Here is a 27,805-nt window from a genome sequence, read left to right on the forward strand (position 1 = left end):
TCATCACGCCGGTATGAACAGTCTGTTGAGGAACTGTGGCACTGGCTGTCGTGTTGATGATGTCTTCACATTGGATACTTCAGGGCTGCGTTGTGGTCGTGTCAAGGCGCAGGTCTTCAATACCTGTATACGGCCCGGATCCGGCTGACTATGGTAAACCTCGGGATAAACAGAAAGACTAATATTAGCGTAGATGTGATTCTTCTTCTGATGTAACGAGTACATCTGGTGTTATAGGAAGTATTAGATTTTTTAGATTTAGATTTAGCACAGATACATTTTTTTATCCTTAAGAAAATTGGTGTAGCGTATGCACACGTATCAGGATAATCAAACTTTGGAGTTTTCAGAACTCGGCTCCGGACGACTGTGACTTTCGGCAGGTTTGTGGACCTGAGAGAGTAAACATAAAACGGCAACTTCCTCACTTTGGTGACTTCAAAAGGATTTCTCAATCTTAGATGATGAAACTGATTTCCGTGCTGGCTCAGGACTGGTTGTGAGTTTGCTACTTGCCTTCTCTCCTGTAAGTTTCAGAATTGAAAGCTTCCTCATTAGTCAAAATTTAAAACAGCTTTTATGTTAACCAAGCCCAGATTATGACTGGTTGTGGAATGTGTCTATTTATTAAGAAGATCAACACCTACTTCTAAATCATTACCACTGTAGCCCCGCTCAGATTCACAAGTAGTAGGTAAATAACAGACGTGACACTAACACTGGATTGAGCAACTAAGAGATAAACATGCCTTTGAAGAGTGCAAAATGTTGTGTAGTGCCAGGTTGTGGGAAAACACAGTAGCTGCATTGGATTTGCAGAAAGCCCGATATTAAAAAACAATGCTGTGCCTCATTGGATATATTGGATCTGACAGGAATGGTGCAACACACTTATGTGAGTAAAAAAGATTTTACTGTGTCACTATTGCTTTGTTACAGATCGTTTGATATGTACAGATTATGTGTGATAATAAACCAGTGATCAGTGATTTCTGATATGTCATGATTCATGTGTAATAATAAACCATTCATGAAGGCCTACAGTCAGATGATTTTGTCTCAGAATTGTTTTATTGTCAGTAAATCAAATCAGTGACTAAACGGTCAACTTCATGTTGTTTCGCTTGAATAATCTGTTATTCATTGAAGTGAGAGTGTGGATGAGTGATGTAGACAGATGTATAAAACCTGTATATTCTCTCAGTGTTCTTGTGTTTATGTTCAGACAAACAGCTGTCTGGACGGGTCGTTTAACTCATTTGTGGCTTTTGGTTAGCATTAGCATTAGTGAGCTAAAGTCTGTCCATAGTGTCGCTGATCATGTAAGTATCATAGTTTACCATATTTTATAGATATGGTAAGTTTCTATTCATTTTTATTTCAGTTTTAGTTGTTGTTGTTTTAGTGCATCAAGTTAGATTTGAAAGTGTCTATCCATGAGCATTTGTTTATTTAAGTTCTGTTGCCTGGTAGTTTTGAGTTGAGAAAACCCTTGTATTTATAGAAAAACACATTTATATTTATATATAAAAACTGACGAATTATACAACATTGACACTTTTATTGAACAAAACTGAATCAACATTGAACTGAATAATAACACTGTTGTCTTCAGTAGAGCGGCTTTACAACAGAATTTGAATTTGTCTCATATTTGATGAAGTTTGCATCATTTTATTACTGTGAAGCCGCTTTGAAACCATCTTTATAATCTGTAAAACAATCATATAAATCACTGTAGAAATAAAGCTGACTCGACTTGAGAGTTTCTCAGGGCTCGTCCTGCAGGAACCAGACTTCGTTCCGCCGTCCGTAGGGTTTGATTGGCGGGTCGTAGCTGCAGCACAGGTACTGTTTGCGCTGGAAGGGGGCGGAGTCTCCCAGTGTGCATGTCAGGCGCGACGCTTCGGCGCGAAACTCGCTCTCGCCTGCAAAACCACCGAACTGCCTGCAGAGGGAGACAGATACGCAGTCAGTTAGTAGTCATTGCTAGAGACGAGTTACTCAACACTGGTTTAAGTTTACGTACAGGACATATACAGTCATCCCGGGCCGGTCCTCGATCCGTATGGAAGTGTCAGTTGGGGTGGGCGGGCTGATCTGGAAGCTCAATGGGATACGCAGAGCGGCAACCAGACGGCGGTTCAGTGAACCATCGTCACGTGGAAAGACGGTGAAGATGACAGGGACGGGTGTGTTCATGATCTCTCCTGTGAGAGTTGAACAAAACAGTTAATACAGTTTGCACAAACAAAACTTCACTAAATGGTGTTTGTAGCTCGTGCCATCCAATAATCACAGGAAGTTTGGTGCTTTAATACGTTTGATATGAAACAAAGTCTCAGCTTTGAAATTCTTTCAATAAATGTGTTTTTGTGTCTCTTTAATGTGTGGTGACAGATCGCTGTAGTGGCTCATGAACTGATCATCTCTTCCTCTCTACTAGTTACAGCACCAAATAAACATAAATGAACATCAGAAGGAATATTAAAAGAGATAGAGTATAAATTACTGAAATGAATCATGACTCATGTAAATCGATCAGTCAGTGTTTCATCTGCAGAAAAAAATCAACAAAAGAGCTTGAGAACAATGTCACGTAACGTCACATTTACCTCAGAAAAGACATTCAGTGACCATAAACTCTAGAGAGGAGCACTTTGATAAATATTAACCTGCTCTTCAATATTTAATGTATGTTTGAATAAATCCATCATGAAAACAAGTTCCCTTTTGAAAGTGGAACTTTGACGCTGCATCTTGGTGTTGACTATGGGGAACGCCATCAGCGTGACCAGTGTCTGAAGCATGTGTAACACACGCCAATATTCACTGGCAGACGGCAGTGCATGATGTGACCTGTGAAGTGCCCGTGAGTATAAAGGAGTGCTTGAGTTACACGCCATGAGCTTTTTTGTCTTCAGGAGCCACTTGTTTGAATGTGCGTGTAATATAAGAATCTGTCTGAGCATGTTCAACTCTTGAGGGAGCTGGATGCGCTCATTGTGATGCATTCACGATAAGAAGCTCTGTTCTTGCTTGATTCTTTCTTGAGAGTTGAGAATTTAGCGTTTGCATGGAGCACTTTCAGGTCTCGTGGGAGTAAGAGGCACTTATAGAGATGCATTCATGGTTGGAAGCTCAGTTCTTCCTTGATTCTCTTAGAGTAACAAGAATCAAGCTTTTGCTCGAAGCACGTTTGGCTCTCAAGGGAGATGAATGCGTTTGTTGTGATGTGTTTGCTGTGAAAAGCTCCACCCATGCTTGACTCTCTCTTGAGGGATGAGAGTCGAGTGTCTGCACCTCATAGTTCAGGTCCTCCAGCTGCCGGGGTGACAGGGACGGATCAATTGTGAAGACTGTAGGTAGAGCATGGGGAGGAATCTCATGGGAGTTTTTCCCATTTTGACTCCTCCTGTTTGCACTGCTGCTCTCATGTGGGTTTAGGAAGCCCTGGATCTGGATCTGTGTGTGATATGCGAGGATGCCCCGGTTGAAGAGTTTCTTGCAAGCCGCCTCTCCCCTGGTTCCTGCTCCCGCCTTGCCTATGGAAGTATTGTGTTTTGCTGAATACACTCACTGTGATGAGCCGTGGTGAAAGAGCTCCCCTCTCGCTTGACTTTTATTCTTGTGCGATTAAAGTCAAGTGTTTGCACCTCACGGTTCAGGCCCTGTGTTTGCTGAAGCAGCGCAGAAGCAACTTTTGATCATGGTAGGTAGAGTAGAGGCAGATTTTATCAAATGAGTCTGCCAGCTCTGCTTACCACCTTGTGGTAAGGCATATGTGACGACGGGTCAGGCAAGTTAATTTTTTTGAACACAAAACCGCTGCCTAGGTCAGTCACCCTGCTCTGATCTCCTAAAAGTATCTTTTTCCAGGGTAAGAGATTAATGAAATTCTAGGATGGTAGATTGCGAGAGCATCCCATTCTCTCTTTTTCCTCGTCTCCCCTATGAAAGGGTGTAAAGTAGAACTGTACGGTCCACTGTGGATGGGTTGCTTGGTAGATAAGAGTTGTCATGGCCAGAACGCAATGCATCCCTTGTTCTTATTTACTGCCTTCTCCATTTATTAATTGAGTATTAAGTAGGGATATGCTTCCCTCTAGACTGGTACCTCCTTAGGGTTGATGCAGGGTGATTGAAATTATGGCGAGCAGTCCACTAGCTTCCCTCTACTTCTTTTATCTCCCTCCCCAACTATTTGTTGGGTTTTGAAGCAGGGATATACTCTCCTCTTTGGATGAGTGCTGATTTAGTAAGATCTATGTTCACATGTGCTGACAGTAGAGTTAGATCATCTGTGGGCATCCCTTCTTATTATCTGTCACCTACTATGTCGTAGCGCTGGAGTTTGATAGTGCCCAATATTGAACCCAATATTTGGTGATAATTTAGCATAAGAAAAGATTCATAATTTTGACCCGGAACACCAAATTAAGGTATTTTCAGACAAATGTGACATTGTTGATTTTCTCTTCACATGCAGACTCTAGTAAAGGGTTCATCCCTGTGCTGCAGAAGATGAGCTGGAAATCCGCTCAGAGTGGACAGAGGAGGGGACAGTGGGAGGACTGGCCTTGTTATTCACTATTTCCATTCATCTGTGAGTATGACGGTGAGTCCATGCTTCAGACTTAGATGTGCAAAATGAAAGAACGTCATTTTTAGGGCTCTGTAAAAAATATTGATTTTGTAATGAATGTAGCCAGAAGTGCCTCAACGCTGACTGTGTGGCTGGGTTTGCATAATTTGCGCCATGAACCTGTGGCTGTGGCTTCACGGCGATGTGGTGTGTTATCAGAACTGGGCGGCGGGCGACAGCAATGGTCCGAAAGACTGCAGCCGCGAGCGGAGAGTCTGAGCCATGCAGACGGCGGGAGATCAGCGCTGGATCAGCCTTCCTCCAACATGTGTGCTCAACTTCATCTGCTACAACTATGAGGATTGAACGCCTACTTTAACCTATAAAACCTGAAATAAGTGTCAAAAAAGCCTAATGTTTTGAAACAGGACAGTTTATTGACCCCATTTGGCCCCATACGCAGACTTACATGTGTTGTAACTTGTGACACATTCCTCCCATAACCATCATTAAGAAAAATGCTGTGACAGATAAAAAGCAATAAATAAAACACATAAGTGTTCTGGGTCTTTTATTATTAATATTTGTGTATTTTCATTGTTCATTGTTGTGTTTTATTCAAGGTTTCACAGCATTATATTTTAACGTTTCAATACAAGTTAATTTTCAATACATTTAACCTAAAGAAATCCTATTGTTCCTGTTTGAACATCGCCTATACCCGTATAGGCGATCATAAACTCCACCCTCTCACAACACTCACCAGGAAGAGACTGACTTATTTCTCCTTTCAGTCAAACATACTTTCTTCTCTCTTGACAAAATCAATAAAGAATCAGCGATCAGTGGAGAACAAAGAGGAAAACTTAAAGAAGGATTTTTGTGAAGTTAGATTCTGAACAGAGAGCAGATCCTTGTGATTCATTTTTGACAACGTCATTCAGAAAGTGAAAGTAAAGTTTATATTGCTGGAGCTCAAGCAGTGAAAATGGCTTCAGCAGCTGAAGATGATTATATTTGTCCTGTATGTCATGAAATCTTCAAGACTCCTGTTCTTCTATCCTGTAGTCACAGTTTCTGTAAAGAGTGTCTTCAACAGTTCTGGAGAACCAAGAAAACTCAGGAGTGTCCTGTCTGCAGGAGAAGATCCTCAAGAGATAAACCTCCATTTAATCTGGCATTAAAAAACTTGTGTGAGTCGTTCCTGATGGAGAGAAATGAGAGGCGTTCATCAGGATCTGAGGAGATCTGCAGTTTACACAGTGAGAAACTCAAACTCTTCTGTCTGGAGGACAAACAGCCTGTGTGTTTAGTGTGCTTTACTTCACAGAAACACGTCAATCACACATTCAGACCCATTAGTGAAGTTGTTCCATCATACAAGGTAAGAGAAATTACTCTGATTTCACATGTAAAGGAATAATTGGTCAAACGCAAATATCACATTTATCCTGATTTCTTGTTTTTGTGTCTCATACTAGTTTTAGATCTTCAAACAAAATACAACATAAAACAAAGGCAGCCTCAGTCAACACGGTCACTGTGATTTTGCCAAGTAAGACATGTTCCTGGATCAACATATTTTGTTGATTCTGGAACAACATTCCAGTCTGAATATTTTGTCTTAACCCTATTCCTACCTCTAAACCTAATCCTACCCATAATTTATTCCTAAAATCAGAGGGGAAAAATAGGTGAATAACATTTATGTAGAAGCACCTAACCCTGGTTGCAAGCCTAAACTTGACATAATCAGTAAACTTGTCCCTTAAATCTGATTGGTTGATTGGAATGTTGTTCCAGGATAAACAAATATGTTGATCTAGGAACATGTCTTTCTTGGCAAAATCACAGTGGCCCAGTAAACAGAGTCCAGTTTTTAACTCTTATCACCCATGTGAAAAACTAATCACCCCCTTTAGCAGCAATAACTGCAGCTGAACACGTGATAACTGGAGATCAGTCTTTCACAGCGCTGTGGTAGATTCTGAACCACTTATCTGGAGGGGTTTCAAGCATGAACTGCCTGTTTAAGGTCCTGCCACATCATCTCAATTGGGTTCAAGTCAGGACTTTGACGAGGACATTCCAAAACTAATTGAGCTTTTTTGATCCTTTCAGAGGTGGATTGACTCCTGTGCTTTGAATCATGATGTTTGAGCTTCAACTGTATTTTTGTTCTATTCTAGGAGGAGCTCAATACAGCACTGGAGTCCTTACAAGAGAAACTTCAACACAATGAAGAAATGAAAGGAGAGTTTGAGAAAACAGTTCAAAACATCAAGGTGAGGAAACAGAATCAGTCATTTTCATTACAGCTGTAGGATCACTATATACAGTAATGATCTGATATATTTAATATAATGGATTCCAGTGTATTATTTCTGTAAATGACGAGCATCAATCTGCTTCTGGATCCGCTATATGTCGGTATCTGAGTTTATCTCTGATATTAATGATGTGAAGTGTTGATGTGTGTTGATGGAGATGATTGAAGTGAATGTGATCTGATTTCAGTCTCAAGCTGAGCACACAGCGTGTCAGATTAAACAGCAGTTTGAGAAGCTTCATCAGTTTCTCAGAGATGAAGAAGAAGCTACAATCACTGCTCTGAGGGAGGAAGAGGAGCAGAAGAAGCAGATGATGAAGGAGAAGCTGGAGGAGATGAACAGACACATCTCAGCTCTTTCACACACAATCAAAGACATGGAGGAGATGATGAAAGCCAATGATGTCTGCTTTCTGAAGGTCTGATTTCAGATCATTGGTTGCTCATTGGTTCATTGATTGAGTTCTTGATGATAAATGGTGTGTTTGTTCTGCAGGAGTTTCCAGTCTCAATGGAAAGGTGAGTAATCTGCTCCTGTCTCTGGTCTCTCTGGTTCTGATCCAAAGCCACTGCAGTTCTGACTCCTGAATGTTCTTCCAGAGTCCAGAGCTCACAGCCGGATCCACAGATGGCTTCTGGAGCTTTGATTCATGTGCCACGTTACTTGGGCAACCTGTCGTACAGAGTCTGGAAGAAGATGCAGGACATCGTCCAAAACAGTGAGTCTGACTGCAGAAGATCTGAGCTGGAAATGAGGGATGGTGGAGGGTTAAAGGTGCTTCATGATAGATAGATAGATAGATAGATAGATAGATAGATAGATAGATAGATAGATAGATAGATAGATAGATAGATAGATAGATAGATAGATAGCATCTCTCACAAATGTCTCCATGGTTGCAAGGCACGCTCCCTGTGCAAGCATGGGGTCTCAGCCGCTGCGTAATATCATTGCTCCTGCTGCACTCATGGTACGGCAGCAAAGAGATTAATGTTTTAAACATCATTTTGAATACAGAAATATTAAATGAATGACAAAATGAAACAATATTTGGATTATGAAATTAATGTTGTCAGTAGGTGGCAGTAAGTCATTGTGTTAACGAATGAGTCATTTATTCAACCGATTCATTCAAACACTGATTCATTCAGGAATAAATATCAAGTGGATCTTTATAATCTTTTGGGCCACTGAATCACTCGGTCAACTGATTCTTTCAAAGACTCTGATTGATTCAGGAATGAAACACTGCTCTGTGCGCTCGGAGTCAGTCACACAACGGTTCTGATTTGTTTAGTTGGCAGAGAAAATAAAACATCTGTTTGTGTGACATTCATTAATACTCAATATTAATGAAATAAACTCTGAATATTGCCTAAAACAAAAGTTATGACTTTAAGGAAAAAATAAGATGTTGCCCCTATTATATACATACTGTATATTTGACATATCATACGCCAGTGTTAATCTACATTTCCTTCACTTCTCTGTGAAAAAAGAAAACTCAAGGCCTAATAGATATTCGGTGACTGTAAAATACGCTGAAATTAATATCTTTTCATAGCCTGTCATAACATTTCAGATTCATCCCATGTTGTCTAAAACAAAAGACATATTTACACTTAAATCGATACTGGTAATTCAATGTATTGTTCATTCGCTCCGGCTGCCCAGTGCATCGAGCAGCTTCGCTAGATTTCTATAGTTGTTCAGTTAAATAAAACAGACAGTGTGCCAAAGTTGTAGGCTGGGGGTAGTTGTGTGCAGCTGCAAAGTAAATTAATATTTATGAGATAAACTAATATTTCATGCGTAGATGAATTTATGTCTACACAGAATTAAGCCCTGACTCTTCATCAGAACAATCTGTGTCAAGCCATTCACTAGTCTGGCTATTTGATGAGAAAGAGATGAAATGTAGAATAAGCGCGTTAAGAATCCGACTTTTATTCTGTTGAGCGGAACTGATGAACAACTGATGACGACATGGTTTGACATCTGGTTGACCAATCAGCGGAAAGAGGCGTTTCATTCCTGCCCACATGTAGACATTGAATATTCAATCTGATTATTCATTTCCAACCCCAGAATTAAAAAAATGAAAAATCAAGCCAGTCTTTGAACAAATCAGTTGACCGAGTGATTCAATGGCCCAAAAGATTATAGAGCTCCAATTGATATATTCTTGAATGAATCAGGGTTTTGAACGAATCGCTTAAATAAATGAATCATTAACACAAAGACTTGCTGACACCTACTGGCGACATTAATTTCATAATCCAATTATCATTTCATTTTGTCATTTAAAATTTTCTCTATTCAAAATGATGTGTAAAACATTAATATCATTACTGTTACGGGTGGCTGGTAGAGAGATGAGGCAGATACGGATTTCCACGATAATAGACACTTTACTTCAAACAATGGCTATGAACAACAGACAGACACCTTAACAAAACAGAGAACGGACAAGGAGTGAAGGGAGTGAGTGCAATATATGGGAGTGCTAACAATAGAGTCCAGGTGCAGGTGATCCGTGATGAGGAACTGACGAGGGAAGTGAGTGCAGGTGTGGAGAACAGGAGGATCATGGGAAATGGAGTCCAGGGGAACACGGGATCTATAACAGTACCTCCCCCTCCCGGTAGGCGCGTCCTGGAGACCTCAAACCGGAGCAGGGGGAGGAGTAGACTGGAGTGGAGGTCTCCATGGCGGGTCAGGAGCCGTGGGCAGCCATGGCGGGTCAGGAGCCGTGGGCAGCCATGGCGGGTCAGGGGCCGTGGGCAGCCATGGCGGGTCAGGGGCCGTGGGCAGCCATGGCGGGTCAGGGGCCGTGGGCAGCCATGGAGGGTCAGGGGCCGTGGGCAGCCATGGAGGGTCAGGGGCCGTGGGCAGCCATGGAGGGTCAGGGGCCGAGGGCAGCCATGGAGGGTCAGGGGCCGAGGGCAGCCATGGAGGGTCAGGGGCCGAGGGCAGCCATGCAGGATCAGGGGCCGAAGCCTTCGAGGCGTTGAGCCCAGGCGGCGGTGAGGGACCGGTTGGTGATGGCCGAACTGTAGGCTCCGCCGACCGAAGCGCAGCCGGGGCTCCAGAAGGCCGCAGTGGAAGCAGGAGGACAGCCAACAAAACGAACACCGGGGGGAGTGAGGAGGCCAACTGGAACTGAGGGACGGAGTGACGGAGCGGAGACGGAGGAGTGTAGTCCAGAGGGGAGGGCAGGCCGACGAGTGAACAAGGTGTGAGTGGAGGCAGGATGGATACTGGTGAAGCTGGTGGACTGATGGACAACGGTGGAGCAGAGGGAGGTTGGAGCCGGGGTGAAGGTAATCGCCCAGAGGTCTGAGGTGGAGATCTGGGCGAGGGGGCTTGAGGTGGAGGTGCAGTGAGTACATTAGTGGGAGGAGGCGGGAGAGGGAGGCAGGGAGGGAAAACAGTCTTTGAATTAGAGACTTTTAGAGCAAAGTTCATCATAATAAAGGGCGCGGCGGCGACTGGAGCGGCAGGCTCGGCGGCGGCGGCTGGAGCGGCAGGCTCGGCGGCGGCGGCTGGAGCGGCAGGCTCGGCGGCGGCGGCTGGAGCGGCAGGCTCGGCGGCGGCGGCTGGAGCGGCAGGCTCGGCGGAGACTGGAGAACTTGGCTCGGCAACGGAGACTGGAGAACTTGGCTCGGCAACGGAGACTGGAGAACTTGGCTCGGCAACGGAGACTGGAGAACTTGGCTCGGCAACGGAGACTGGAGAACTTGGCTCGGCAACGGAGACTGGAGAACTTGGCTCGGCAACGGAGACTGGAGAACTTGGCTCGGCAACGGAGACTGGAGAACTTGGCTCGGCAACGGAGACTGGAGAACTTGGCTCGGCAACGGAGACTGGAGAACTTGGCTCGGCAACGGAGACTGGAGAACTTGGCTCGGCAACGGAGACTGGAGAACTTGGCTCGGCAACGGAGACTGGAGAACTTGGCTCGGCAACGGAGACTGGAGAACTTGGCTCGGCAACGGAGACTGGAGAACTTGGCTCGGCAACGGAGACTGGAGAACTTGGCTCGGCAACGGAGACTGGAGAACTTGGCTCGGCAACGGAGACTGGAGAAATAGGCTCAGTGAAAAAGTCAATAAGCCACACGGCATCTTCTGGCGGCTCGCACAGGGTTGGAGCGGGCTCTATGGAGACTGGAGCGGGCTCTGGAGATACTGGAGCGGGCTCTGGAGATACTGGAGCAGCTTGTTTCCTCCTCCTCCGCCTTCGGGACCCAGTAGAGAAGTGTGGGTTCCGTGTGGGGCAGGCAGAGCGTTTGCTGGAGGGGTATGCGGAGGAAGAGGGAGATTGTCTGACTGGCCCGGCCAGCAGTGTTTCTGGATGGACTAGAGATAGACACCCATCCTGAACCCAATCAACTACGAATTTGGAGTCATTTAACCATAAAATGGAATTTATAGTTTCGCTCAAGGAGAATCGGTAATCGGGTTCACCAAAACGGATGGTGTCATCCTCTAGTCCATCCAGAAACAGAGAGATCAAACATGCTTCAGGCCAGTCAGACAAGGAAGCAAGCTCAACGAACTCCTCCACATACCTCTCCAGCGAACGACCTACCTGCAGGAGCCCGATTAGGCGATCGCCGGATGACAGGGTGAGAGGCGTTGGAGGAGCTGGAGCCAGGGAGCCGGGGAAAGTCTCCATCCCTTTTTTGTGGAAATCCAAAGTTTAGGTCCGTTCTTCTGTTACGGGTGGCTGGTAGAGAGATGAGGCAGATACGGATTTCCACGATAATAGACACTTTACTTCAAACAATGGCAATGAACAACAGACAGACACCTTAACAAAACAGAGAACGGACAAGGAGTGAAGGGAGTGAGTGCAATATATGGGAGTGCTAACAATAGAGTCCAGGTGCAGGTGATCCGTGATGAGGAACTGACGAGGGAAGTGAGTGCAGGTGTGGAGAACAGGAGGATCATGGGAAATGGAGTCCAGGGGAACACGGGATCTATAACAATTACATTATGCAGTTGTAATTCGTACACATATACTGCCCTCTCTGAGCAATCTAACAACTCATAAATCTAAAAGCAACTTCAGGTGCTGCTTCTTTGACACCTCTGCAGGCCTTTGTTTGATACTGATTTAATTGGTAACAACCTATAGCATCATATTATTGTAATTTAAATGACAACATTTAAGAACTTAACATTAAAGAAAGCATACATATCTAATAAGATTAGGAAAAAAATCCTAAAATCCCCTGTAAATCAATTAATCAATTTAATCAATTACAGTTAATTTCTGACACAGACAGATGACAATAAATAGGCTATAAAATACTCTTTATCTCATTATTGTTAGTGTTATTTCAGGGTTTTGATATATAGCCTAATATTGATAAAGTATAATTGATATCTTCTTAAGAGAGCACTATTATGGTTATTTTTTAACACTGTTTTAACATTTTTCCCTTTATTTACTTATTTATTTACTTTTTTAAATGTGTGATAGCCTATTTCAAATGGGCATAAACGAGTTCACCTCCATCATCAAATCATCCAATTCGCATTTTAAGTCCATCTCTCTATAGCACTGCTTTGATGAACTAATAACATGTAATATATTTTCATATCTGTCATATTTCAAATTCATCCTAGATCCCAAAACTCAGGGTGTTGTCTACAACAAAAGTTATGACTGCTGCATATTTACATCGGCTACTGATTTGCACTTTTTAATTCAATGTGTGCCTATACATTCGCTGCCCAGTGCGTTGAGCAGCTTCGCTAGATTTTTATAGTTGGTCACTTCAATAAAACAGGCATTGTGCCAACATTGTAGAATGGACGTAATTGTGTGCAGCTGCAAAGTAAATAAATATTTCATGAGAAAGAGATAAAATGTAGAATAAACGCGTTAAGAATTCGTACAGCTGTAGAGCGAGGGACTTTTATTCTGTTGAGCTGAACCGATGACGACACGGTTTGACGTCTGGTTGACCAATCAGCGGAAAGAGGCATTTCATTCCCGCCCACATGTAGAGATCGAATTTTCAAACTGCTTATTTGTTTCCAACCCCAGAACGAAAAAAGAAAAATCGAGACAGTTTTTTGTTTTTTCGTTTTCATTTTGAAAATGAAAAACGAAAAAAGGTGTGGTTTTCTCATTTTTCTGATTTCAATATCAAATCAAAACATGAATGAACGGAAGATACCCTGATTACAGACCTACCCTGATTATCAAATCATAATATTTTCTCAAATCAACATAAGTCAAACACAACAGACCGTAAGAATAAAATGTTTTAAAGCAATACTCAGACTATAAGAGACAATAAATGAAGATCAGACGCTGCTGAAGATCACTGACGGTTTTTCATCTACAGCATAAATCTCATCAGATCTCATTGATTTATTGTTATTTTAACTTTCCCAAAGTATCAGTTTCTCTTGATGGACACAAATTACACATTTAATGTTTGTAGCTGATAATGAAAATGAGTGTGAAGCTAATAACAACACTGACAGTGATCTGATGCGTTTGATCAACAGGACGAGTGTCATTATTCATAATAATCTGTGTTGGTTCACTCTTGATCATTATATGAACATCAGAATAAAATCATCTGTTGATTGTGTCTCATCAGCTCCTGTGATTCTGGATCCAAACACTGCAAATCCACGTCTCGTCCTGTCTGATGATCTGAACTGTCTGAGATTCAGTGGTAACAAACGTCCTCTTCCTGATAATCCAGAGAGATTTGACTGTTATGAGTGTGTTCTGGGTTCAGAGGGGTTTAACTCAGGAACACACTGCTGGGATATAGAGGTTAAAGAGAGTAAATACTGGATTCTTGGAGTAACTTCAGCATCAAACCAGAGGAAGGGACAGGATTTCTTCGACACTGATGTCTGGAGTGTGAGTTATGATGAGGATGGAGAGTGTGAATCATCTATGAATGAATTTTATGTTAATCAGAATCTTGATCGTGTGAGAGTGAATCTGGACTATGATGGAGGAACGGTGTCATTCTCTGATCCTGTAACTAACACACATCTACACACATTCACAACCACCTTCACTGACACACTCTTTCCATTCTTCTATTGTTATGATGGATCTCTGAGGATCTTAGCGGTCAATAATCAGTAAATGTTCTGGATCTTCCTGCTTTCCTCATGTTTCCAATATTTAATCCAGATCACATGAGTAAAATCCCAAAGTATATTTCTTTTTCCTTCACAGTTGAACGCACAGCCTTCACTCGACTCGCACACATACACAGGCATTCAACGCATGCGCAGTTTTGATCAATCTCTCGCCACGAGTAACAACCATGTAAACATCTTTGTTCTTTCACGCTAGAGTTGTACAAATTATGGTACTTTCTAACCTCTTCACAAAATCTCTCGTTTATATAGGCCTCCATCGTCACTGTAGCTCGCATGTGTTCCCGTCTATTCTGTTTATCCAGTTTTTCTTGATCTTGTGAATCGACTCCCCAGGGGCATGGTTGCCACCTTGTGGATAAACTAATTATTGCAAATGAAATTAAATGTGCATGTGCAACCTGCAGTTACAAAAATCCAGCGGTGCGCGTGTGTGAGTTTGCAGTGCTCTGATTGGCTCACCTTGTTCGTTGCCGCCGCTCATGTAGGTGAGGAGCCTCCGCTGCAGCTCACCTGACACCTGATCGAAGCTCCGCCCCTCCAGACTCAGACACACGTACTTACACGCATCGTAGCGCCGCACCTCGTAACTCACACCATCCTGAGTGACAGACGGACAGATAGAGAGAGACAGACAGAGCGGTGAGTCAGTTTCCAGCAGAACACACACACCGACACAGCCCATAATGTAGAATCCATAGCAACAGTGACACGCCAGCCCATAATAATCACAATCTCTAACACAGTCAGTGTGTGTGAGAGAGAGAGCTGTAATTATGGTCTGTCTAGTGTCAGCTGGACCGTGTAATTAATGCTGCTTTGCTAATATTAGCTGATGTTTTTAATTATTCATATTTGACCGTGTGTAGCGCGTCTCACACAGCCCTGTGTGTGTGTGTGTGTGTGTGTGAGTGTGTGTGTGTGTGTGTGTGTGTGTGTGTGTGTGTGTGTGTGTGTGTGTGTGTGTCAGCTGTAATTAAGAGTGTTTTACGACTCAGATCTCATGACTGTGTGACATTTCAGCTCAATCTCTTCCTCCTGACGTGACACGAGTAAATGATCGCGTTTCACTGCAAACGTTATATCTGTAAATGAAGATTTTCTGTTCTTTTCATGACAATTAAACGTGTAACAAATCAAAACACCCCATCCAGACACAACAATGTTTTCATTTTTAATTAATGCATGCATAAAATAACTAAATTATAGCTGACAGTCATGAATGTTTAATGAACATCCTGACAAAATGATGTTTAACATTTTTAATTAATCTGCATTAAATGAACTAACAAATAATACCATGTTATGCTTATAAATGTACTTTATAATTTCAATAAATTGTTATTTTAGGTTTTCTGTAGGTAAAATATACTGTCTCACTTCTTTTCCTTGATTTTGGGATGAAGTAAAAGCCTCAGTTTTAATAGGCTACACTTATGTTTATTTTATGCACAATGCACAATGCACACACACACACACACACACACACACACAAACACACACAAGCACAAGCAGAGGTTTAGATTGTGAAGCTGCAGAAAGTGATCTGAGGATATTATCATTCTGACTAAACTGTTTGTGCAGTTATTATAGTGTGTGTGTGTGTGTGTTACCTTGCTCTCGGTGCTCAGGAGTTTATACTCGCTCTCTTCAGTGGCTCCGAAGAGCCAGTTTCTGATCATGCTGAACATGCTGAATGCTGCGGCTCCGTCAGGTGTGTGTCCGTCTCTCTCCCTCTCTCTCTAGTGAGAGCTGCACATCTCCTCCTCCTCCTCCTGCATCTCTGCTTTCAGCTGGAAACAGTGCAGATTATTATTATAGTTATGGAGGGGAGCGCAGTGACTCAGTCACACGAGATGAGACGAGGGTGGAGAGTTTACGCCTGAGGAAAAAACACGCCACATTCAATCAATCACACACACACACACACACACACACACCTACATGTGTTCAGACAGGGTCATTCTGTGTCAGCTCAACCAGAGTCAAAATGACCATTTTCACCTGAGATTTGGAGCAAATTAGAGCAATGTAAAATGACTTATAAAGATGGCAGCATCATTATTTTATTTCTACACAGACATTGTTAGATCTATTAGTGAAATCAACGCTGACAAAAGCACTTCTTGTGTTCTTTGCCTCAAGTTTGCATGTCTGTAACTCAAGAAGTGTTAAAGATATCTTAATATCCTTTTAGATTCTGCTTCTGAACAAACTTTCCTGTTGAAATCTTCATTTTAAATGCTCTATATGGTTCATTTTCAGAAATATCTCAATGTGGCTCCTTGAGTAAATATTTTTCAATGGTTGAAAACCAAATGTGGGTCACTTTACACACAAAGAGGAATATCTGAAGAACACATAATGTTGAAACTAGAAATTTATCTTGTTTCAGAGCAGTTGAATAGAATAAACCACTGATATTCTTTTCCTTGAGTTTTCATGTCTGTAACTCATGAAGTATTAAAGATATCTCAGTATGATTTTACAGTCTGGCTCTTAACAAACTTTTCTTTTGGTCTGTTCATTTTTAAGGCCCAATATGGTTCATTTGCAAATATATGGGAGTCCTAAAGTGACTCTATGGCCAGATTGTTGAATTTCACCAATTTTTCAGTGGTTGGAAACCAAATGTGCTTCACTTTGCACACAGCTGATACTTGTTTTATTTTAAAGAGGAACATCTGAAGAACAAATTGTGTTGAAACTAGAAATGTGTCTCATGTTTTTCTATCATCTCAATTGTGTAGAATGAGTGCCATAAATACTCCTTTTCTAAAGTTGTCATGCCTGAAACTCTAAAAGTATTCAAGATATCTTAATATCCTTCAAGATTCTCATTCTTAATGAACTTTTCTTTAGAAATCTTTGTTTTTAAGGCTCTATATGGTTCAGTCCTATAGATATGAGGATCTCAAAATAGCTCCATGTTCAAAATTGTTGAATTTTACCCATTTTCAGTGATTGAAAACCAAACGTGGGTCACTTTGATAGATCGAGTTGATACTTATTGTGTTTAAAGAGGAATGTCTGAAAGATAAATAATGTTGTAATTAGAAATGCAAACACACTTAGGAAGCACAAAACTTGTTTCAAACACATAGATTTGAAGTCTTGCCAGCTTCAGAAGCTGTTAAAATGTGCCTCATTGTGACCATTTCTGTGTGTTTCTGGCACTCGGAGAGGAATGTTATATGAAAATGCTCTGATAGAGGGAAACAAGATACATTTCTGGGTTTTAACATTATTTATTCTTCAGACATTCCTATTTTAATACAACAAGTATCAGCTGTGTGCAAAGTGACCCACATTTGGTTTTCAACCAATGAAAATGGTTAATATTCAAAAATTTACTCTTGAAGCCACATTTCGATGGCCATATCTCTGGGACTGAACCATATAGAGCCTTAAAAATGAACAGACCCAAAGAAAAGTTTGTTGAGAGCCAGAATGCAAAATCATATTGTGATATCTTTAAAACTTTATGAGTTACAGGCATGCAAACGTGAGGGCGGGGGCTTTTTGAACTGTCTCTGTTGGCATATAATGAAACACAGATTGATAAAGTCAACAGATTTCACTAATAGATCTTCCAATCTCTGTGTGTAAATAAAATAATGACGCTGCCGTCTTTATAAAGTCATTTTTACACTCCTCTAATTTGCTCCAAATCTCAGGTGAAAATGGGTCTGTTTTGATCTACAAAACAGTGGATTACTCAGTAAATATTCATCTGTGACATTTAATATTTGGGCTTTCATCTTTATTTATGTTTGTCTTTCTACAGAAAACAAATATGTCAAAATCAAAAATTTGAGTCGGGTAAGTTTCCATATTTATATAGACATTTAGAGAGCTTTTCAAGACTCGTCATTCACAGTGCTTCATGGGAGAGGGCGGAGCTAAGGAGCTCCCTGCCACTCTCTGATTGGTGGACTTTCCTGTGCAGAATCATGGGTAATGTAGTTTCACCGTTAAACATGATTCTTTGAAATAATGTGTAATCTTTTAACAACCTCATACCTCAAAGTAGGACAGACTAAACGTTTACGGAGAAAGTGAATGGCACTTTTACCTACGAAACCCGACTGTTGCGCTCTATTACGAGTTTGAGGATGTCAACTCATTTTTTTGAGTCAGAATCTCATGAACACACCTTTATTTGTTCCATTAACACACACAAGCGTTAATGATCTTAGTTTGTTTATTAGAAGAGGAAAGCACTAGAGCTCAGAACAGATGACACACACACACACACACACACACACACTCGTCGGGTCTTCACGTCTCCCAGCCCTTCCCGCCGGGTTGTGTCGGGAGCCGGAGCCCCACGAGTCCCGCGGCCTGGTCCGTGCGGCACTCGCCCCGCGCGTGATAGAGCTGGTGCAGACGCAGGTGCAGCCGCGTGGAGCTCAGCAGACAGCCGTACGTCTGCGCCGCGTGGAGCGCCTCCTTCCGCGCGCGGCACAGCTGGGCTCCGGTCACCTGAAACACAGATCGGGTGTCTGAGATCAGATCCTGATGGCGTCACAATGTGAAATCTTCATGTGGAAAAACAAGCTTCATGAGCTGAAGGTCATGTTTCACTCCACTGGCCATCAAGGGCACCAAATACAGCGTTAACCCTGACCACTAACACACTGAACACTATATCATGGTAAATATTATATTGATATTATATAAGAATACATATAAATATATTTTTATTTATTATAATTAGTTTCTAATAATAATAAATTCATAATAACACAAATAGCCCATATTAATTTCAGATATTCACATTTTTGAAAAATGTAAAATGTATATTTAAATAATTTTATATTTTTCATAATTATAATTATAGAATTATAGCTTGATATTTATATTAAATATTCAACATTTATTTAAAATGCATTATTAGTATAATATTATACTTAATTATAAATATATTTTAAATTGATAATTGTATAATATAAATGTATCATTTAGCGAATAATTAAAATCCTTAAAATATTATATTAAGATTATATTTTAATAATATTATATTGATTATATAGTTGTTTACATATTAATAATTATAACATAAATGTATAATGAAGTTTGATATAAATATTATGTAACTATAATATCATGTCAGACAGTCTGTAAACGGAATGTGTGATCAATAACACGCAAAAGAACAGTAATATGTCATGTTTAGTGTTTATGATCAGTCAGTGGATCGGATCTCGCGCAGTGACGCACTCCACCACACTGAACAGAGGTTCGGTTCGGTCCACAGCGGTTCTGTTACCTGGTTTCTCCTGAACTGCTCCAGCACATACTTATAAATGAGAGTTTGTTTGTAATCGGAACCCTTCGCGATCCGGATCTCCTTCAGAATCCCCCGAAACACGCTGATCGCCGCCATCACGACAGACAGAACCAGTCGAGCACGAACACCGACTGAACCAGCCGACAGACTGAACCAATCGATCCCGCACAACATGATTGGATATTTGTAGGGAAAACGACGATTAACAAATGACGAGAATTTCACTGATAAATACATTTAAAACAATTCGGTCAAAAGCTGTGCCTGTTTACACAGACTTTGGTATTTTTCAGAGGGTACATATAGACTAATAATTGACATTAACTAGGCTATATATTTTAAAAAAGATAAAAATGAAACAATCTTTACACTAAAACCAAGTTTAATAAACATTTTATGAATTAATATGGGTTAAATGTATACTAAACAATCTTTACACGTGTCTAATGAACGGCTAATCAGTCAGTTGTGTGTGTTTGATTCACTAAAAAGAGCCGGTTCAAAAGAGCCATTTCGATCTCTGTTTTTAAATCATCTCTGTAGTTTAAAAGTTATTTTATTGATGAAGTATTTTTTTTATATTGTATTATTGTCAACTACATGTTGCAATGTTATTTATATCGCATTCATTGTCGGTTCAGAATGTGCGATTTAAAATGAATGGCTCTTTTCAGTGAATCGTTTGGAGTCACACTCAAATGAATCGTTTGCTCGGTTCATCAGCTCGTGAAGTGAACAGAAATAAGCGGATTTTACGCGTTTACACTCCAGTCCGAAGATTAATCTGCTTTCACGACGAAGACATCCAGCAAACGTGTAACTTTTCACAGCGCTGTATTTTGGTTGCAGTAATGTTGTGGTAGGCCTACAACCTTTTAAAAACATTTTTGTTTTTTAAACAACAACAACAACAACAAAAATTAAGTAACCAAAATAAAACGTTTTAGAAACGTGAAAATACCAGCAGACGTGTTTAAAGTAATTAAATAATTACTAAGTAATATATATTAAGGATTAAAAGGGAATGCAGTTGTGAAGTAGGCCTAATCAATTTAAACTATTTGCAAATAATATTTTGTTTTAAAATATGCACGTTCACTCTGATCTGATCTGTCGCAAACGCAAACGTTTCTTGTGTCGTCACATTCAGTTCTGAGTGAATCGAATGTAAATTACACCATATTTTACATTCAAAACAGTGACTTAAAAAAAAAAGTTGAGTTGCATCCCTGGATATGGTTCAGCATTCCTCTGATGAAGCAGTGAAATATTGATGTTTATCTGGTCATTTCCATTCACTCTTTCAGAAATAAAACTAAAGCTGGAATTACACTCATTTTGGCATTGACGAGCGCTGTAGGAGACAGAGCGTTTTGTCCTCCTATAACAAACAGAGCTGCGCGAAAGAAGTGCAGCAGAGCAACATCACGAATATCAAATACTGAGGGACAGTTTGGCCATTTCTCATTTTGGGGAGAGTTTGGAGAGTCCCTCTAAATGGCTATGCTGGCTATATATCATTTCATACAGTTATATCATATCTTCTACATTTAACATTAATAATGATCGACTGCTATAAAGAGTCAAAAGCACATCTTAGGCCTAATAATGCAGAGGGAACTCTTAGTAAGAGCCCTTTAGCTGTGGTTTTATCTTTTAAAACGATGAATAAATATCATTTAGTTTAGTAGCACGAGCCTAAGCCAGTTCCCAAACTAGAGTACGTGGTGTTTTTGTCGTTCATTTAATTCTTCCCCACCTTAAAATAACATTAACCGAGCATGTGTTTCAGGACACAATGCAGTAATGACATCCAGTCAAAATACCACCTTTTGTAGCTGAAGGTAATTTTTTGTTTAGTTATATGCAGCAAGATAATGAACTAAAACAAAAATGGTTTGATTTGCGCCGATGCACAGGCATTTTGTCAACAGATTTGTATTTTTATGGCGTTTGTTGATACTAAAAGCCAGTGGCATCGCGATCTCAGTACAACAAGCAGTACCTGAATGGGTCACATCGCTGCTGTGGCTCCTGTTGTCTCTGAGAGGATGTGGATGGGGTGTTTTGGGCTGCTCTGATGATTGCAGCAACGAGATTCCAACGAGTATCCACCTCCTGAATCAGCTTATGAGTTGGTTTGCCCATCTGATTTCGTAAAACCAATGATCTCTCTCTTGCTGTTGTGCTAGACTTGAAATGAGCCACAATCCACTTCCGTGATTTAGTTTAATGTCCTCCAATCTTTGTGTTTGTTCTCTTATCTTCTTCACATCCAGGTTTAAGGCACGTGTTATGCAGTTTGTGTGGCGGAGCTTCAGGATGCTGCAACAGGCAATCAAAGCTGACTTCACTTCTGCTATATTTTCAGAAGTGTGACTTTTTGAAAATTTTCCAACCCCCACTAAAACTGTGGACAGCTGATCTTTTTCATTTATAAAATGACATGTCACTGCCAGATATGCATCCATATGAAGAGATGTCCACATGGATTACAGCTCTGGCCTTTTTTTCACCTCTTCTTTTGCCTTCTCTTTGGCCTCCTTGTATTTTTCCTCCACCATTTTCTTTAATGCCTGGTGGGATGGAAGAGTGTAGGTTGGATCCAACAAACCTACAAACTCTTTGACGCCAGCATCTTCAACAGTTGAAAATGGCTGGTAATCTTTCACAAGCATGTTGACCAAGGCCCCATCAATCTTTTGTTTTCTGATCCCTGCAATACAGTAAAGTATTTAAAATATAACTTAAATAATACATAACTATATATATATATATATATATATATATATATATATATATATATATATATATATATATATATATATATATATATATATATACATATAAAAAACAACAGCAATTGACAAAAAAAGAAAAAAAAAGAAGAAGAAGAAGAAGAAGTGTTATACCTTGGTTGCCAGTAGCTGGTCGACTTTCACAAGATGTGTTCTCATGTTTAGCTCTGAAATGTCTCAACATTGAGGATGTGTTGTTATTATAAGAAAGCTGTTGAGAACAAATCAGGCATTCAGCTAAAAGAAGGAGGTAACATGTACTAATGCATTATATTTTTTTCATATACATTATGTAGGCTAAGCCTATTATTTAACAATATTAAATATATTTTATTATACATTGAATATGCATAAAAGTACTTGTGTACATATTTATTCATATTACTATTAGCCTAATTCTAATTATTATTTATTATTTTACAATAATATTCTTAATAATAATAATAACAACAACAACAAGCTTACTTTATTTGTTGATATAACCTGAAAATGCTGCCAGACTTCCGAACGGCCTCTTTTCTTTAGGGATGTGCACAAATAGTCGAATATTCGAATATTCAACCTGTAATTAATATTCGAAAAATAAAAATACTATTCGAATTTTACTATGTTGTTTTGCTGGCCGTAAATGCAGTGAAACCATGATAAATCCTGAGCACTAAAACTCGCAGTTATAACTAAATGCACCGGGTGGCGCTGTGGAGCGTGTTTAACAAGTTCATTTTATTTGATCGTCACATAATGTTGTCTCCCTTGCGAAGTTTGGAATTACTTGGATGAAAATGATCTTACACAATGGAATTACTTTTGATCAATTGAATTAATGAAACCGAGTTATAATAAAATCACCACCATAATGAGAAAGCACATGAAATCTAAACACCCGTCGAGTGAGGAGAGACAGCTGTCCATCACTGCATTCACGACAGATAAGCAGCTGTAAGTTATCCCCGAGTGAGCCGAGATGATCACTTATCTGATAGCAAAATGATTTTGAGACATATGCTTCCTTTAAGTTTCGTCGAGGCAGATATATTTACGAACAGAAATCACAAAGTGCTGCTGTTAGAAACTTAGCTTAGCATACCGTTGTGTATTATCTAGTTTCTGCAATGTCTGTTGCGGCTCGTTTTCTCACCCGAGCATGTGGATATTATTGTTTTTCTCATCATGAACATGTGAAACAATATGAAAACGATAACCACACCATATAACGTTACTGACTCGAGTGTATTATGAACGTTTTGTACGATAACTGGCGCTGTCTGCTTTTTCCCGTTCGTGCTGCTTGAGCTTAAATGCTTTTGTTCTTTATATATAGTATATATTTGCACATATTGTGTTTAATGCTTTGAACTAAAAGAAAAGCTTAAGATATAACGTAAGCTTGTTGTTTATATTGCCTAATCGTAAGATTGTTCAGAAATGGTTACAAAATCTTGATTAATTAAAAAAAAAATATAACGTCCTTCTCGTTTAACCTCATTTAAATAAACCAATATCGTTTTTTTTATACTGATTCGTATAACATTCACGTGAAAAATGCTCCTTATTCTGCGCGCCACACAAAGGGCACACCCCCTTTTTATATCGTGCTCTCACAGCCAATCACAAACAAGGTCAAAAGTCAACTCAAACAAGTTAACAGTATTATTCAGTTATACCCTTTTAGGTTACAACAACGCTTAGACAATAATGATCATACACAACACTCCTCCCCTGAAATCTGGAACTCAAAACTTTTTTCTTTTTTTTAACACCCAACCACATAGATCAACTGAACAGAAAAACAAAAACAAAACATTTACGTCTCTCTCTTAACCTCCTCTCATTTTCTTACAGATCCAGTCAAACTGGGGGCTTCACTTGCCTCTTAGGTCTCAGAGCACTTTCCTGAGTGACAGTGGTTGACTCTAACTGCTTTTCACATACAGCATTGTTAGAATCATCATCTCTTACATGTCCTAACACAATGCCATGAGCCCTTGTTTTAAATGCATCCATGTCAATTACATCAGTCTGGAACATTTCACCATTTAACTCAGTTGGCAACAGTTCCTCATTTGGATACAGTGCTGTAAAGACACATTTTCATTCTTCCCCTTTTCCAAAACTCTTTTAAAATTTTACACCAATCGCTCTGCAGCTCCATTAGAAGCTGGATGGTACGCAGGGCTCCGAATGTGTTTTACACCATTGTTTCTGTTTCTTATGACACAAACTGTGGATCATTAACAGATACCAATTCATCTGGAAGGCCCCAAGTTGCAAAGTATCCCCGTAATACCTCAATGGTCTTTCCTGCAGTGGTACTAGACATTAGTGCAATTTCTGGCCAATTTCTGTTACTACCAGAAAGTTATATTTTCCTTTTTGAGCAAAGTCCACGTGTATTCTTTGCCAGGGCCTATTAGGCCAACTCCAATAATGCACAGGAGCTGTAGCAGGCTGATTCCTATCTGCCTGACATGTCTGACAGGAGTTCACTAGTATTTCTATATCAGCATCCAGGTTAGGCCACCAAAAATGGCTTTGCGCTAGGGCCTTCATCTTCACCATGCCCTGATGATTGTGATGTAGCTCTGTCAGCATTTTTGATCTTAACACTTCTGGCACAACCACACGAAAACCCCATAGAACACACTCAGATTGCACAGTTAGCTCTGTGTCTCAAAATATATGGCTTCAGTTCAGCCTCAGTGACATGTTTTGGCCAGCCATTTAATGTAAAATGTTTCACTTTTTGTAACACAGTGTCCAGTTTTGTTTGTTTTGCTATTTCTTGCGCAGAAATTGGAACACTATCCAAAAAAGACACTCGGAAACAAAGTTTACTCTCCTTACTCTCAACAGTCAGGGGTAGGCGTGACAACGCGTCAGCATTACTGTTGCAGGGAGGGTTCATATGTGATGTCATACTGATATGCAGCTAGAATCAGTGACCATTTCTGTAGTCTAGCTGCAGCTAAGGTTGGGACACCCGTCTTCGGTCCAAGTATCTTAACCAAAGGTTTGTGATCTGTATAAATTACATTTACATTTTCGCCCATACAGGTACATTTTGGGCATGGGGGCTTTATCGATGGCTTCAGTTTTCTCCGGGATCGGGTGAAACCCTTCTGCATCGATGACATGTCCGAGGTACGTTACGCTATTCTGAAAAAAAGAACATTTTTCTTTGTTTAGCCGAAGCCCGTGTTCTTCCAGTCGTTTCAAAACACTGTCTAAATTTTTCAAATGCTCGTTGGTGTCTTTTCCGGTTATGAGAATATCGTCAAGATAGCACACAACACCCTCTAATCCTTGCAATACCATATCCATGGTACGCTGGAAGATTGATGGTGCACTAGCGACCCCGTATGGTAAACGATTGTACGCGTATAATCCCCGCTGCGTATTAACGGTGAGGAAAGGCTTACTTTCCTCATCCATTTTCAGTTGGGTGTACGCTTGTGTCAAATCCAATTTTGTGAAATGTTTTCCCCCAGCGAGTGGAGAACAAATACAGACCAGGGGCGCAGCCCACTCACTGTGTAACACCGGCCTCGCTTTGCAAACTTTGGCTTTGCCTCAGGCAAAACTCGCAATTTGGCAGTTACCCCGTTTGCGCAACCTAACTGCGAGCTAAACACGGCTTTGTGTTCTGCGCAGATTTTCTCAATTGGATCGCCTATGCGCCTATCACTCGAGACCAATCCAAATTTAGCACCCGGATCCAATCGCGACCCATAAGAGCTGGCCCTTTTCCTCGTGACACTAACACACGGCTCCATGAAACGAATCCTCCGGTCTGTCCATGAAATTCACCTCCGCTCCGTGGTTGAAGAGAACGAGTAGTCATTTTCCCTGTAGACCGATGCTGCTCCCTTGATTTGAAATCGGTACGCTTGTTCTTACAGGCCCGTTCCAGATGACCAGCTTTTCCGCATCCCAGACACTGGAACTCTTTGAACCTGCAGTCGCTCTGTCCATGTCCTTTCTCCAGGCATCTGTAACACTCCCGGCCGCTGTGGCTCCTCGACTCTGGTCTCGAAGGCCTCGAATCGCGCTGCTTCATTCCCCGCAGGCCCAGATGATCCATCCGCATGTACGATGAGGGCGGTCCCTTCTGCATAGACTGCATGCCACTGGTGGTACACTCGAAATTGTTCGTTATTTCCAGCATACGTGCCCATGTCAGTCCTTCGTCACTCGCGGCATTCAACAGTTTTCGGCGCAGTTCTTTGTCAATTATGCCACACACAAATTGATCTCTTAGTTGCTCCTCCAAGCTGGCTCCAAATTCGCATGTGCATGCCAGCCCCTTTAAGCTAGCTATGTAATCACCAAAAGATTCTCCAGCTTGCTGTCGACGATTTCGGAGCGTGAATTTTGATAAGGCACTGAATAGACATTATTACAAATATTATGTCAATTATGTAATTTAGGTAATGTAAGTGTATTTTCTAATATTTCATCTGTTTCCTGTGTGAATGTAATTATTTCAGCATCAAGGGTGATTTGAAACATGTATCTTGCATTGTTTGCTACTGAATTAACTGAATGTTAAAAGTACTAAACTGAAATAAGATCAAACTGTTGTGATTCAGTGATTAAACCAAATGTTCCCATTACATATTACAATAATCTTGTGTTTGAAACAATGATTATGTGGACTGAAATCATGTGCAACTGACTGAAAGCATTCAATCAGGTTTTGAAAGAATGACTAGCTGTGTTACAAGTGTGATCAGTTTGGATTTTTGTACTAAGATCTTTGAAAATGTACACCTTAGATGTGAAAATAGTACCAAAGCGAATAAAAAAAACTTTAATATGAATGTTTTTAATTGTGACTTTTGAAAACTGCAATAATGTTATTTTTAACAATGAATTGTGTTGTGCAAGTTATCAATTGGAATAATGGCAGCATAAGAAGTACATAATATGATTCTTGCATTTCATACAGTTTCCCTGCTTTTACCTCTAACACATCCTGCTCTACCTACTCCAACCCTGAACACTCTGGCTTCACCTACAACACCTCCTTCTACTTCAGTACCTTCTCTGTCCACCTATCCCCCACACCACATCTTCACTCCAGAACAAACCCTGTACCTCATTGACTCGATATGTGCACACTTTACCAGCACTGAATGTCCAATCAAACAAAAAGGACAAAAGAAACTGTTCTGGGCAGAAATAGCCCAGAAACCGACCGAGCAGTTTAATATGCAATTTGATCAGGCAAAAGTGGCAAGAAAAGTGGGCAACTCTGGAGGATGCCTTTAAGAAAATTATGAACAGGACAAGGTGTCATCATATTTGAGTTCTACACTGAGATGGAAGAATTGATTGGAAGTAATCATGACGTTGACTTTCAGTAATCAGTGATGCAATGGGTGTCCAAATAAAGTCAACGTGTTGGTCAATATGAACTTCTTAGTTTTCGCAAGGCACCTGAGGAAGCTACCCAGCGGCAGCATGATGAAATCATGACACAGATGATTGCATCACAGAAAACTGTACGCACACTTCTACAAACATTTCTGGAAAAGCAGTGGGCTGTCAGTGAGGACTACTGCATGTCTGGAACATGACAGAGGGAGAGAAAAAAGAAATAAAATGAAATATAAATCACAGTACTTTCAGGTATTTGGCAGTGACAT

The 27,805-nt window shown here is 40.7% G+C and overlaps 3 protein-coding genes and 1 long non-coding RNA gene across 6 annotated transcripts; 2 read left to right on the forward strand and 2 right to left on the reverse strand.

Annotated features, from left to right (window-relative positions):
- The first annotated feature begins 237 nt into the window (after positions 1–237).
- Positions 238–14,659, forward strand: LOC137017007 (nuclear factor 7, ovary-like). Of its 2 annotated transcripts, none has more exons than XM_067380889.1 (8): positions 238–895; positions 4,490–4,618; positions 4,805–5,969; positions 6,775–6,870; positions 7,103–7,333; positions 7,411–7,433; positions 7,515–7,633; positions 13,544–14,659. In XM_067380889.1, exons 3-8 carry the CDS (start codon positions 5,574–5,576, stop codon positions 14,047–14,049), a joined length of 1,371 nt encoding a protein of 456 aa, XP_067236990.1. In that variant the 5' UTR covers positions 238–895; positions 4,490–4,618; positions 4,805–5,573; the 3' UTR covers positions 14,050–14,659. The 2 variants fall into 2 exon arrangements, with proteins under 2 accessions (XP_067236990.1, XP_067236992.1); XM_067380891.1 differs by having other exon boundaries at positions 4,490–4,606.
- LOC137017008 (heme-binding protein 1-like) lies at positions 1,564–16,126 on the reverse strand. Of its 2 annotated transcripts, XM_067380893.1 has the most exons (4): positions 15,680–16,126; positions 14,529–14,667; positions 2,030–2,210; positions 1,564–1,948 (listed from the first exon to the last, which is right to left on the reverse strand). In XM_067380893.1, exons 1-4 carry the CDS (start codon positions 15,755–15,757, stop codon positions 1,771–1,773), a joined length of 576 nt encoding a protein of 191 aa, XP_067236994.1. In that variant the 5' UTR covers positions 15,758–16,126; the 3' UTR covers positions 1,564–1,770. The 2 variants fall into 2 exon arrangements, with proteins under 2 accessions (XP_067236994.1, XP_067236993.1); XM_067380892.1 differs by lacking the exon at positions 15,680–16,126 and having other exon boundaries at positions 14,529–15,406.
- A 22-nt stretch (positions 16,127–16,148) lies between these two features.
- fmc1 (formation of mitochondrial complex V assembly factor 1 homolog) lies at positions 16,149–19,624 on the reverse strand. Its single transcript, XM_067380894.1, has 2 exons — positions 19,339–19,624; positions 16,149–18,551 (listed from the first exon to the last, which is right to left on the reverse strand). The coding sequence occupies exons 1-2, from the start codon at positions 19,594–19,596 to the stop codon at positions 18,348–18,350; spliced, it is 462 nt and encodes a 153-aa protein (XP_067236995.1). The 5' UTR covers positions 19,597–19,624; the 3' UTR covers positions 16,149–18,347.
- Positions 19,625–19,758: 134 nt separating this feature from the next.
- LOC137017010 (uncharacterized) lies at positions 19,759–26,948 on the forward strand. The gene is made up of 3 exons (XR_010894535.1): positions 19,759–20,218; positions 25,212–25,298; positions 26,057–26,948. It is a non-coding gene; the product is annotated as an uncharacterized lncRNA (long non-coding RNA).
- The last annotated feature ends 857 nt before the right edge of the window (positions 26,949–27,805 follow it).

This window comes from Chanodichthys erythropterus, chromosome 3, assembly GCF_024489055.1.
Source record: "Chanodichthys erythropterus isolate Z2021 chromosome 3, ASM2448905v1, whole genome shotgun sequence".
Classification (NCBI taxonomy): Eukaryota; Metazoa; Chordata; class Actinopteri; order Cypriniformes; family Xenocyprididae; genus Chanodichthys; species Chanodichthys erythropterus.

Coding starts and splice junctions, on each gene's coding strand:
- LOC137017007 (XM_067380889.1), top strand. CDS start 5,574: ATGGCTTCAGCAGCTGAAGATGATTATATTTGTCCTGTATGTCATGAA. Junction 6,871..7,102: donor AAACAGTTCAAAACATCAAG/GTGAGGAAACAG, acceptor ATCTGATTTCAG/TCTCAAGCTGAGCACACAGC. Junction 7,634..13,543: donor GCAGGACATCGTCCAAAACA/GTGAGTCTGACT, acceptor GTGTCTCATCAG/CTCCTGTGATTCTGGATCCA.
- LOC137017008 (XM_067380892.1), bottom strand. CDS start 14,751: ATGGGCTGTGTCGGTGTGTGTGTTCTGCTGGAAACTGACTCACCGCTC. Junction 2,211..14,528: donor GAGCGGCGGCAACGAACAAG/GTGAGCCAATCA, acceptor CAACTCTCACAG/GAGAGATCATGAACACACCC. Junction 1,949..2,029: donor GGGATGACTGTATATGTCCT/GTACGTAAACTT, acceptor CTCCCTCTGCAG/GCAGTTCGGTGGTTTTGCAG.
- fmc1 (XM_067380894.1), bottom strand. CDS start 19,596: ATGTATTTATCAGTGAAATTCTCGTCATTTGTTAATCGTCGTTTTCCC. Junction 18,552..19,338: donor AGCAGTTCAGGAGAAACCAG/GTAACAGAACCG, acceptor TCTGTGTTTCAG/GTGACCGGAGCCCAGCTGTG.